A 13,635-nucleotide genomic window follows, 5' to 3' on the forward strand; every position below is an offset into this window, starting at 1 on the left:
GACTGCAGACTCCAAGTTCCCCGCCTGACTTGCAGGCCTCTGAGCTGGCAGTTTGAAACATTCTAACAAATATAGGCCGGGATCTCAGAGCTGAAGTTATACATTGTTTCGATTATAGAACCGAAACAAACCAGATACCTGCTCTCAGAGCTAGAGCCAGAGCTAAAGCTGGCCCAGAATAAAATAAAAAAAAGGAGCGGTTGGGAGCTTCAATCAACAACTGCCAGCCTGAAAGCAGCCCTCAGCCCCTCACCCAGACTGGCCAGGCACCCCAGGGGGGACCCCCACCCTGAAGGGTATGTGACCAGCTGCAAACAGCCATCATCCCCTCATCCAGGCTGGCCAGGCACCCCAGTGGGGACCCCCACCCTGATCCAGGACACCCTTCAGGGCAAACCAGCCGGCCCCCAGGCCTCTATCCTATATAGTAAAAGGGTAATATGCCTCCCAGCACCGGGATCAGCGGAGCCGCGAGGCCTCCTGGCACCGGATCAGCGTGCGTGACAGGGGGCAGCGCCCCAACCCCCTGATCGGCCCTGCTCTGTGTGTGACAGGGTAGAGCCATAACCTCCCCATCGGCCCTGCCCTGAGTGTGACAGTGGCGGCGCCCCAACCCCCTGATCGGCCCTGCTCTGTGGGTGATAGAGGGCGGTGCCCTAACTCCCCTATCGGCCCTACTCTGTGCGTGACAGGGGGGAGCTCCCCAACCCCCTGATGGGCCCTGTTCTGTGCGTGACAGGGGGGAGCTCCTCAACCCCCTGATCGGCCCTGCTCTGTGTGTGACAGGGGGGAGCTCCCCAACCCCCTGATGGGCCCTGCTCTGTGCCTGACAGGGGGGAGCTCCCCAACCCCCTGATTGGCCTTGCTCTGTGCATGACAGGGGGGAGCTCCCCAACCCCCCTGATGGTCCCTGCTCTGTGCATGACAGGGGGCAGTGCCCCAACCCCCTGATTGGCCCTGCTCTGTGCATGACAGGGGGTGGCGCCGCAACCTCCCCATCGACCCTGCCTTGAGTGTGATAGGGGGCGGTGCCCCAACCCCCCAATCGGCCCTACCCTGAGCGTGACTAGGTGTGGCATCGCAACCTCCCAATCCGCCCTGCTCTGTGCATGACAGGGGGCGGCGCCCCAACTCCCCAATCAGCCCTGCTCTGAGCCCGACCAGGGGCTGCACCTAGGGCTTGGGCCTGCCCTCTGCCACCCGGGAGCAGGCCTAAGCCAGCAGGTCGTTATCTCCCGAGGGGTCCCAGACTGCGAGAGGGCACAGGCCGGGCTGAGGGCCCCCCCTTCTCCCCCCCCCCGAGTGCACAAATTTTTGTGCACTGGGCCTCTAGTTTTAGATAAGCAAAAGTCTCTAAAATGTTACCTCCCAGGCACTCTTTCTTAGAAAGCTACTGGAGGATGTGCTTCGTCCAACAAGGGAGTAAACCGAGAAAGAGGAAGACACGGGGTCCTAGAAAGAGGAAAGGGCATAGGGAACTCTTAACTCCTGGCAACGGGAAGTCTGAGGGTGACAAGTATGCTGACCTGAGAGCAACACTCCCAGAGAAAAGCATCCCAGGAAAAATGTCTCCAAGGAAAACCAAAACAGAACCAATAGGAATACATGGCAGGTTTGGCCATATGCATAATTGTCCTGAGAAGGCATTTTACAGAACTGTTGAAGGGTGTGGGAAGATGGAGCCAGAAATTCAAAGAAAACTAAGCAAATGAAAAAAAAGGAGGCAATTAACTCCAGGAAAAAACAAAAACGCTGTATCAGAAAGGAAATGTAAACAGAGCACACAACAGAAAGTTAGATTGGAAAAAGAAATATAACCAGAATACTTGCCTCAAAAGTAAACAATATTTTCAAAGTCAATAATGAAGTCACGGAACGTAGAGTTAACCATAAGTTATAATATAAACATAATTGGGATGGGCGAGGGGAAGAAGCACGAAAGAGAATAAAAATCCTCACCTACCAAAACAAGAAGCCAACCAAGTAGATAGATGAATCCAGTGTGGCAATCCACATATTATTTAGAAATCTGGAAGGGAATACCAGCAGAAGCAGCTCAAAGAATTGGAAGTGGTCACCCCTGGGGAGTAGGATAAGACTGGGAGAAAGCCCAGGGTGACTTCTGTTTGTTACAAGCCCTTTAGAACCACTTGATTTTTAGGCTATGTGTATGTATTATCTTGATAAAAATAAATATTAATTTTATAAAGCATCTATCAAAGGAAGGGCCACACCCTCCACAACAGCATGTCTGAGGGACCCCGTGTGAACTCAAAGGAGCAAGGGTTTCTCCGCTCTCATCCCCTCCAGGGTGGGCATTACTCATCAGCTCCGCTGGCTTCTTCCCAGATGCAATCTCTCCACCTCCTGTTCCATCAGCCAGGGCCGGGATGGCTGTACTCCAGCCCTACTGAGCTGTCCGTGTCCAGATAGTGCCTCAGACTTGCACCCACTGTGCCCTCTACCTGCAAAGGTTACTCCTTCCCACTTCACTCTCGCCCCAACAGAATTGATGCTGGTTTTTACCTTAGATAACACTTCCTCCATAGCCATCCTTCTCCCCACCCTGATCAGGACAAAAATGCACCTCCCTGTGCTTTCATACAGCTGTGCTTCCCACTGTGCCGCTCAGCACACTGTGCTGTTAATGCCCCTCACTTGTTTGGCTTTCCACTAGACTATAAACCAGTGGTTCTCAACCTTCCTAGTGCCGCGACGCTTTAACACAGTTCCTCAGGTTGTGGTGACCCCCAATTTCATCATTACAAATTGAACATAATTAAAGCATAGTGATTAATCACAAAAACAATATGTAATTATACATGTGTTTTCCGATGGTCTTAGGCGACCCCTGTGAAAGGGTCGTTCGACCCCCAAAGGGGTTGCGACCCACAGGTTGAGAACGGCTGCAAACTCTATGAAGGCAAGAAACTGTCTTATTCAATCTAGCCCCAGGACGAGGCCCGATGCATGGTAAAATAGTCAATGATTATGCAAATGGCTAAATACAGGACTCACACTTATAAGGGCTTAATAAATATTAGAATGAGTACACTAATGATTCACAAAAAATTCAGACCTGTGCCTCCACCCAAAATAGGCCTCCCTTCTGCCATCTCCATTCTGTCTCCTCCCCTCCGTCCAAGGTCATACTTTTCAGGAGTTGGCTGTGGCCAGTGGCTCAACGACAATCTACTTACTCCTGCCTGCATCCCAGAAAGAAGCCAGGGCTCCTTCGTGTGACCAGGGGCAGCCCCCCGTACAGGCTGCCTAGAATGGTGTGAGCAAGTTAGGGGCTGTCCGTCTGCCCAGCTGAGAAGGAAATCGACCCCCCTTTCGTTTCCCTGTCCAGGCCCAAAGTACAGCTCGTAGCGGTCTGGGACCCAGGCTACATAGAGGGGACAGGGTTAGCTCTTGCTTTGGCCTGCCTCACTGAGCGGCTGGCTCGACCCAGTTTTCTCACCTCCTTGCCCATTTTGCAGGCCAAGGGCTGAGATTCTGGCCCTTCCAGCTGGCAGGCCTGGGTGCCTCCCGGCCAGTGCCTTCCACCGGACAGGTGTGCGACCCTTGCCTGGGGTGCAGGGAGGACCGGTGCAAGAAGCCAGCGTGCCAGGCAAGGGCCAGACACACAGTGGGCGCTGGAGGGTAAAGCCCACCATGCGGCACTCCCGGAGCTCCAGAGGCCAGAGCGAAGGGACTCCGCGAGGCCTGGGCGGAAGGGACAGAAGCTGCACCCCTGGAAGCCTGCAGCTCGCCGGCCGGTCAGGGCGCCCCACCCCCACAGCACACGTGACCTCGGAGGGTTTGGAATGCGCGACCTCAGCTGTGCCCCGAGGGGCCGCGGAACCGGGGAGGGAGGGAGGGAGCGGCCGCACCGGGGCGGGAGGATGGGGGGAGGGGGGCACACAGGGGAGACCCCCCTCTCCTTTCCCCACCGCGCGAGCAGGGGTAGCGAGGGAAGGGGAGGTTTGGCTTCGTCCAGGGAACCTGTAAACACGGGCAGAGAAACTCGATCTGCTCCCGGAGCCTCCCTATTTAGGAGAAGGGCCGAGCCAGGCGAGCTGTGGCTGCTCGGGGCGCAGGTCACATGACCGCCTGGACTCGGGAGGGAGGGGAGGCTGTGCTCCCGAGTAGCCGGATCTAGAGGCAGGAGTCCGGGCTAGGCCCTCGGGCTCCCTCCCCACATGGTCCCGTTTGTCCTTACCTCGCACTCCCGCACTCTGTCCGCGGTGGGAGGTCCACGGTGCGCCCTGCGGCCGGCGAGTGCGTCCACCCCGCGCGCCCTTTCTGACCGCCTGGGTGAGGTCTGTCCGTGGGTTTCACAAGCCCCAGTTAGGACGCGGCTCCTGTACACGTGGCGGCGGTCAGGCTGCGAGGCGAGGCTCCGGGTCTGAACTCCCCATCCTGGGTGGTGGGAGGCCGACATTCCCCCTCCCCGCCTCCCTGCCTCCCTGCCTCCCTGGCCCAGGAGACCAGCAGTGCCCAGAGGGGAAGATGCCTGCTGGGACTGCCTTCCAGCAGAACCCACGGTGCGCCAGGCTGTGTCAGAGGCATGAGGGGTGTGGAGGGAAAAAGACAGTCCCTGCCCTCAAGGAGCTGACAGTAGAGTCGGGGGAAGAGTCAAGGAAACCAGAATGAAAATATAGAAGCACAGAGAGCGCCTGAGTCAGGCTGGGACCTGGGAGATGTGAAGAAGAGATGGCACTTGAATGGTATTTTAAAGGGTGAGGAGCCATCACTCAGGAGGGGAAATGTGGAGGCACAGGGCACCAAAGACTCCCTGGTGCTAGTGCCTCTGGACCAGTGGTTCTCAACCTCCCTAATGCCGCGACCCTTTAATACAGTTCCTCATGTTGTGGTGACCCCCAACCATAAAATTATTTTCGTTGCTACTTCATAACTGTAATTTTGCTACTGTTATGAATCGTAATGTAAATATCTGATATGCAGGATGTATTTTCATTGTTACAAATTGAACATAATTAAAGCATAGTGATTAATCACAAAAACAATAAGTAATTATATATCTTTTCCGATGGTCTTAGGCGACCCCTGTGAAAGGGTCGTTCGACCCCCAAAGGGGTCGCGACCCACAAGTTGAGAACCGCTGCTCTAGACCCATGGTCGGCAACTTCTGCGCATGGGCCACGAAGTTTCAATCGCACTGTATGTGCGCGTGGTATTTTGTGGAAGAGCCACACTCAAGGGGCCAACGAGCCGCATGTGGCTCGCGAGCCACAGTTTGCAGACCACGGGTCTAGACAGATGTTAAGTGTAGGGAAGGAGTTGGACATAGGGCGGGGAAGCCAACAGGAGCCAGAGCTGGCATCTGAGCTTGGTCCTCAAAGTCTTAGAACTGCTGAATCATTCTGAAAGGTGAATATGGTGGATGGTGCACGAAGGTAGACTAGATAGCCATTACCAGACGGTGATTTAAAAAAACTAAATTTAGCCGGAACCGGTTTGGCTCAGTAGATAGAGCGTCGGCCTGCGGACTGAAAGGTCCCAGGTTCGATTCCGGTCGAGGGCATGTACCGGGGTTGTGGGCACATCCCCAGTAGGGAGTGTGCAGGAGGCAGCTGATCGATGTTTCTCTCTCATCGATGTTTCTAACTCTCTCTCTCCCTTCCTCTCTGTAAAAAATCAATAAAATATATTTAAAAAAAAAACTGAATTTAAGGAAAGTGGATGGGGGGTGGGATAGCCAAAGGGAAGGGCTGCACATCACCGAGCCAATGGGACACTGGGACAATGATGGCAGGAAAAACATACTTAAAAAGGGGGCCTGGAAGACAGGTTCAGGGGTAAATCTGGGACAAGTTGCCACTGTCCATTGCTCCCCTGGTTGTAAGTCTCATGGGGTCCCTTAGAGGTTGGGGGATACGGCTGTGGGGGAAAGGCACAGGCATGCTCCTTGGAGGGAGAGCATGCCCTGGGTCCTTTGTCCTGAGCTATCTCTTGCAGTAGAAATCTTAGGGGAGGTCTTGAGGGAGTGTCTCAACAGAATATTCATCAGCTTTCCAGGTGTGTTCTTTCAGGGTCGTGGTCTCCAGTGATTGGTCGGTGCCAGAGGGGGTCATTAGTCAATGTAGCTGGTCCTGGGGCAGCCACAGTGCCACTTGTCTGGTTTTGCTGCTTTTCTGGACCTGGAGTTGAAATACAACTGAGGCCTAGATGTTATCTTTAGGGAGGAAAGGGTCAGGGTGTCTAAACCGCCTGACCAGTGACATGAAAGATCCGGGGTCCACACTGCATGACCAGTGAGTGCTATGCTCGGGGAGAAAGGTTACCCTGGCAGTGAGGTTCCTGTTTTCCCAGGTTTGCCCCTTGCTAGGCGTCCGGAGCTTTCTGTCCTGGTGAGTTTCTGTACCTGGCCCATCATCCTTGCTCTGGGGGTCTGTCTAACACATTCCATGTAGACAGGACCAGATCTGCATCTCCTAGGAGAGCTAGGCATGGATTTGGATTTGGGACCTAGAGAAGCAAAGAGGTTGATTAGGAGCCTCTGGCCAACCTCCCGTGATTGCAGCAATGGAAATGAAAAGAATGAAAAGGCCACAACAAATACTTGTGAGGGGAAGAGCCACTGGTCTTCAGGGCAGGTGGGGGGTGGTGATGAGCAGGCAGGAAGAGTCTTGGGTGACCTCAGGTTTCTGGCTTGGGGAACTGGATGATGGATGCAGAAGGAACAGGTTTAGTTCCCTAATATGAGGGAACTAAATCAAGAGGTTACGTAACGAAGTGGTAGGGATGGGATGATGAGCAGACCTGCACCTCGCAGAAGGCATCATCCCGAATCTGGAGCCCCAGTGAGGTTTCCCAGACTACTCTACAGGCTTCTCCCGTCCTCCACAGCCCCAGGTTCTGGCACCCCCACAGCTCTTCAGTCACTGTCACCGGGTCTCCTTCCCTCAACCCACCCCCACCTCACCCCCAGCAACTTGCCCCGAGCAACCAGAATGGAACCACACAAGCTTCTGACAGGAGGGAACGGGGCTCCGGAACCCGGGAGCTGAGACCCCACCTTCCCAGTTACAATACATAACGGATATGAGCCTGCAGGAACAGTCAGAGAAACCAATAAGATGGATGTTTCCCAGTTGTAATAAATTTTTTAAAATTTTAATGGAACATTTCAACGACATCATAAGGTCATGAAAGATCCCCGTCAGCCCAACCCTGTGTTTTCTGTGGGGAAAGGGACAGAGTTCTGGAGTAAACACGCAACTCCCACAGAGGAAGTTTCTGTTTCCCTTTCCCAAACCCTGGCTCAGGAACACGCAGTCCAACTCCAGGAGCCATGGGTGACAGACAGGGACTGCCACTCCTCTGAGCCCCACCCTCACCACCCCACTTTTTACACTGGGGTGGGGGGAGTGCTGTTTCCAAATTGCTTCTCGCCAGTTGTTAGGCCTAGAGAGTCCTGGCTTCAGCTATCACCCTTGAACCTAATACCAGCCTACCCAGTCATACAGCCAGCAACTGCTCAGGGCCTGGAGGCAGGAGGTTCTTTACAGGCTGTTTCAGACAGAAGTTAGATGCCCACTTGCCTCCCATCTCCCCACCCAGTTGGGGGTGTGCAAGAGGCACCCTCTTACCTATATGAAAGAGGCCCATCATGACCCCAGAGAGCTTTCTGTCATGGAGACCCCTAATCTGGGGACAGGGCAGTGAGAAACACATGACATCAAGAGTCCCTGCCTAGCCCTGACTGGTTTGGCTCAGTGGATAGAGCGTTGGCCTGCGGACTGAGGGGTCCCAGGTTCGATTCCAGTCAAGGGCATGTACTTTGGTTGCAGGCACATCCCCAGTAGGGGGTGGGCAGGAGGCAGCTGATCGATGTTTCTCTCTCATCAATGTTTCTAACTCTCTATCTCTCTCCCTTCCTCTCTGTAAAAAATCAATAAAATATATTAAAAAAAAAAAAAGAGTCCCTGCCTATCTGCGTTTTGGAGTTCCAGGCTCCAGTGAAGATGTCACTGCCTTTATATAGGGTGTCCCAAAATTCACACAAGAAGTAATTTTGATAGAAAACACACATTTATAATTAAAAATTGTAAATTTTTTATTGATTCATAAAGTATACAGTATAGGGTTATGTATAGAATAGCACATAGGGTAAATGGCTTCCATGGCTTTGCTGGCACATATGCAAAGCCGTGGTCTTCATTGGTCTTCATTGTCCCTGCTCCTGGGCCATAATTGGTACTTGGTAATGCTTATCAAATTGAAGGGATTGAAATCAAAGGGCAACAGATATTAGAATCTGATTCAATAAACCAAGTAAAATTAGGCTTTTTTGTTGTTGTTGTTGTTAATGCTCACGCAAAATTCAAATCTTGCATGAATTTTGGGACACCCTATAGTTTCTGGAGGTACAAAGGTCCTCGGATCAGACCTCCCAAACCTTCCCTCATCTAACACCCCCCCACACCCGTCACCCCCATCCTGGGTTCTATTCACACTCTCGCCTATGGTCTTGGAAGGGTTTCTGCCTGCTTTCTTTATAAGTTTTGACTTTTAGAGAGAGCAGGAGGGAGAGAGAGGAACATCAATTCAATGAGAGAGTGAAACATGGATCAGTTGCCCCTCACACACTCCCTGACTGAGGATGGAACCCAAAATCTGGGCGCGTGCTCTGACTGGGAACCAAACCCGAGGCATTTCGGTACATGGGATGATGCTCCAACCACTGAACACACCGGCCAGGGCTGCCTGCTTTCTTGTACAGTGGGGCCTTGACTTATGAGTTTAATTCGTTCGGTGACGGAGCTCGTAACTCAAATTACTCGTATGTCAAATCTTAAAGTGAACAAGTGAGACACGTGATGCTGGGCTGATGTTGTGACGTTCACTGTGACTTTCGCTGCGCCAACTAGCGGTGGGGTATCTGAAGCTGGCTCGTAACCCAAATTTTAGCTCACAACTCAAAGCAAAAAATTGGCCGAGAGACGGCTCGTATCTCGAAAAACTCGTTAGTCGGGACACTCATAAGTCAAGGCCCCACTGTACATAAACCTTCCTTTGACCTCAAAGCAAGAGGTACTTGAGGGCCATCTCCTCTGCACCTTTTAGGAACAGCTAGGGCCCCACACACAGAAGGTATCCACAGCAGAAAGGAGATGAAAGCAGTGTTGTTCCAACTGTAGATCACAACCTGGAAGTGGATCATGAAATCAATTTAAAGGGTTATGGCCAGTACCTTTAAAAAAGGAAATAGATGCCAAACCGGTTTGGCTCAGTGGATGGAGCGTCGGCCTGCGGACTGAAGGGTCCCAGGTTCGATTCCGGTCAGGGGCATGTACCTTGGTTGCGGGCACATCCCCAGTAGGGAGTGTGCAGGAGGCAGCTGGTCGATGTTTCTCTCTCATCGATGTTTCTGACTCTCTATCCCTCTCCCTTCCTCTCTGTAAAAAATCAATAAAATATATTTTAAAAAATTGTTTAAAAAAGGAAATAGAGCCCTAGCTGGTTTGGCTCAGTGGATAGCATTGGCCTGTGGACTGAAGGGTCCCGAGTTCGATTCCAGTCAAGGGCACAAGCCTGGGTTGCGGGTTCAATCCCCAGTTGGGGGTGTGCAAGAGGCAGCTGATCAATGATTCTCTCTCCTCATTGATGTTTCTCTCTCTCCCTCTCCCTTCCTCTCTGAAATCAATAAATATATATATATATTAAAAATGAAATAGAATACAATAGAAAATATCAGGGTGTATACACATAGCAAGAATAAGTATTGTCCCCATACAATTTATTTCAATTATTTCACAATATAAAATGGGTTTCTTGCTGTGGGTCACTGGACAAAAAACACTGGTTAAGACATAGAATCAAAACTCACACAGCAAACACACAAAGGCTGCCGCTCTGTGGCAAGTATCTGCGAGGCACAAGAAACCCAATCGTGAATAATACAATCTCTAGTCTCGATCCATCTTCTGGCTGGGAAGCCAATCAGCAAACTAACAGCTGCAGGATAAGATGCTTAATTAAGCTTTGAGAGAGTATGTGGGAGGCTATAAAGCCCTGATGTGAGAGTGGGCATCCGGGCGGGCTTCTCAGAGGAGGTGATACAGTCAGAGTTCTTAGCAAGAAAAGACAGTGACTAGGATCTCCTGCAGCCTCTAAATAGGAAAGGAACTATGGTCAAATGTCAAGGCCACAGGCAACTTCTAGTCCTGTCTCTTCTTAACTGTGAAATCTTAGGTGAGTCCATTAACCTTTCCACACCATTTCCTCAACTACAAAATGGACATTTTCACAGTCAATCCCAAAGAAGAGGTCACATGAGACAGATAATGTAAGTGAAAGTACTGTGTAAACTAGAAAATAGGGAAGGGTTGTTTCTATGGCTGAGGAAATGTAAGCGTAGAGAAAAAAGTGTCCTGTTCAACACTGTGGGTAGCACATCCCCCTCAATCCTCAACCCCGGGTCCGGCCTGCACTCCTCACTCTCCCACTGCAACTGAGCTACCTTGCAAGAGGGTGGGGGCAGGACTCTTAGAAACCTGACTATGGAAGATTTACCTTAATAATTCTATTGCTTTAATGATGTTTTGATAATGATGGACGGTAAATAAATGAGAATTCCTCCCTTTCCCCTTCTGTTAATGAACTGCGATGTACCCAAACTCAGTGTTTAAAGTTACATAAGCATCATTCAGATCCTCTGCAACAGCTTTCATTTGGGAAAAACAGCATTTCCATTAAAATGGTGTTATGTAAAAAGGCTTTGTGTACGTACGTGTAGGAACAGGCACGCATGGACACTGTTAGGCACACAGAAACATACACCCAAGGGGAGCAGGTGTTTGACAGTACCTCGCAAGGTACATGTGACTGACTTGTCCTCCCACCCCCAGGGAAACCTAGTGCACGCCGGGCAACGGGAACTGCAGCAGGCCTCCATCCCCAGGGACCAGAACAGTCCTCGACTTTCTGGAAGCCCCTTCCTTATGAGTTCCATGGAGTCACAGGCTGTTAGAAGCAGCTCAGAAGTCACCCAGTGCAATCTCACTCTACAACACTCTTTTTTTTTTTATTGATTTTTTTACATAGAGGAAAGGAGAGAGATAGAGAGTCAGAAACATCGATAAGAGAGAAACATCGATCAGCTGCCTCGTGCACATCTCCTACTGGGGATGTGCCCGCAACCTAGGTACATGCCCTTGACCGGAATCGAACCCGGGACCTTTCAGTCCGCAGGCCGACGCTCTATTCACTGAGCCAAATCGGTTTCGGCATCTACAACACTCTTGCCAGCCTTGGCTCTAACAGCTCCCTCCCTGTCAAGGCCGCTCCTGTCACCTATGGCAGAGGTAGCTCACTGAAAAAGACCTGGTATAGGGTTGAAACTTCCCTTGCTGAGCTCCTATTTCTTGGGGACAAATGTATATCCCTCACCTTGAGCCAGCCATAAGCGCCCAGGAGCCATAGCCAATGGAGGGTGCCTGGGGCCTAAGAGCAAGGAGGGAGGCCAGCAAGAGTGCACAGACCTGAAGCTCTTCCCACACCTCCATCCATCGGACTTCCTAATGTCGCAACCCCTGGAAATACATCCTGCATATCAGATATTTATATTACGATTCATAACAGTAGCAAAATTACAGTTATGAAGTAGCAACGAAAATAATTTTATGGTGGGGGGGGGGGGGGTTACCACAACATGAGGAATTGTATTAAAGGGTCGCGGCATTAGGAAGGTTGAGAACCACTGGAGTTTAAATACAGTTCCTCATGTTGTGACCCAACCATAACATTATTTTCGTTGCTACTTTATAACTGTAATGTTGCTACTGTTATGAATCGTAATGTAAATATCTGATATGCAGGATGGTCTTAGGCGACCCCTGTGAAAGGGTCGTTCGACCGCCAAGGGGGTCGCGACCCACAGGTTGAGAACCGCTGCACTAAACTGAGGCTGGTACTGGGGGGAGAGGAGTGAAGTGGGAGGAGGGGAAGAGAGGTGGAAACCCTGAATGCAAGTGGCTTTGGGCACATCCCTGCACCTCAAGTCTCACTTGAAGTGTGGGGGTCAGACATCACGAGGTCAGTTCCAGCGCTGATGCTCTGGGAGTCCAGCGTCCGTCTTTTCGGGATTCGACAGCTGTCCTCTTTTATGTGAAACGGTGGTCCACGATTCCAGGACCAAGCAGGAAGTAAGAAAACTGCCCTCCCGTGAATCCTCGCGTCACAGCCAGACCTGCGTTAGGCTTCGCCGCGGGCCCTGGTGACCCGCGGAGAGACGGCACAAACCGGAACACCCCAGCGCCGCGTCGGGAAACGTGAGCTTCGGAGTGTCCTTTTAAGTTGTTGGGAAGGGGGTGTGGCCAGGGAGACTAGGAGGCCGCAGCTGCGCGAAAGGGGCGTGGCCTGGGGGCGTGGCCGTAGCGACTGGAATGTTGTTGGGTCCTCGCACCGCATAGTAAGGAGGAGACACGCCCCTTTTCTCTGAGAGGGCCAATTGGAGCGCCGGAGCGGTTTCAAGTCTCCCCGGCCAGCTTGCCCGCCCGCCACCCCACCCCCCTCGGGGATTCGCTTTTTCCGTAACAAAATAGCGAAGCTCCGGATGTTCCGCAGCCCCGCTGCTCACGGACAGAGGGTCCCTGGGCCTAGGACGGTGCTCCGCAACGCGAGGCGCCGGTGGGCCGTGGAGAGGGCCGTGGAGAGGCCGAGTCCACAGCCCTGAGGCGCGCGGGGGTGGGCGCTGCAGCCGCGGGTTGTTTATCTGGAGTACGGAGGGGAGGGGGGAGCCTGGAAACCGCCCCGTGTCCCATTTCCTCCTCTTGTTTTCGCTCCGGATTCTCCATGTTGGACCCAAACTGAGGAGCCCGGAGCTGCCGCCGGGGGATCGGGGCCGGGGGCACCCGGGGGAGCCGCTGGCCGGGCCGCCTGCTCTCCGTACAGGCCGCCTCCCTTCCCGGCCCAGGGAGGGAACCAGAGCAGGGATGTGAACAGCGGTGGGAACCCGAGTCTCGCGTGCAGGAGCGGAGCGGGCCCCCGCCCAGGCCCCCCAGCCCAGCCCAGCCCAGCCTGCGCCCGCCGGTCCTCCCGCCCAGCCAGCCCGGGCCCGCGGGATTGTTAGATGGAACACGGCTCCATCATCACCCAGGCGCGGAGGGAAGACGCCCTGGTGCTCACCAAGCAAGGTAGGGGCCAGCAACTTCCCAAAACTTTGCGTCGCCCCCGATCGGGGAGGGGGCTGACACCGCCCCGAAACCGAGGCCTGGCCCCCGACCTCCCGAGGCTCAGAACGGGCGATTCCACCCGGGACCCCCGGTCCTTTCGCCCCCGCGTCCGGGTCCGCACTCCGACCCCCGTGGGGGTGGTGCGGGCGCCGAGCTGCGGGCGCCGAGGGGGAGGGGCGTCATCTGCGCAGCTGTCACTCCGTCCCGCGCCTCCTCCCCCGGGGAGAGACCGGGGGGCAGCGCTGGCAGCACGCGTCCCCCGCGTCCGTCTCCTCCGAGTTGGGGGTGGGTCGTCACTTTCCCGCACGACTATGCACGCTGCCCTAGGACCGCGGGAGGGGCGGGAGGGGCGGGGGTCCCGAGCGGGCATGGAGCCTGGAGTCCCGCACTTCCCAGGCCCCCCAGCCCCGCGGGCGGCGGGCGGTGACGGCGTCCGGCGGGACTTGGGACC

The 13,635-nt window shown here is 53.5% G+C and overlaps 1 protein-coding gene across 1 annotated transcript in view; it reads left to right on the plus strand.

Moving 5' to 3' along the window:
* Nucleotides 1-12,753: 12,753 nt before the first annotated feature.
* The window catches only part of CTDSP2 (CTD small phosphatase 2), a 22,428-nt gene continuing 21,546 nt past the window's right edge, over nt 12,754-13,635 (plus strand). Inside the window, exon 1 of the mRNA XM_006093531.3 lies at nt 12,754-13,145. Within this exon, the coding sequence (XP_006093593.1) occupies nt 13,082-13,145 (64 nt within the window). The 5' untranslated portion in view covers nt 12,754-13,081. The remainder of the gene's footprint in view (nt 13,146-13,635) is intronic.

The sequence above is a fragment of the Myotis lucifugus genome, unplaced genomic scaffold, assembly GCF_000147115.1.
Source record: "Myotis lucifugus unplaced genomic scaffold, Myoluc2.0 scaffold_119, whole genome shotgun sequence".
Classification (NCBI taxonomy): Eukaryota; Metazoa; Chordata; class Mammalia; order Chiroptera; family Vespertilionidae; genus Myotis; species Myotis lucifugus.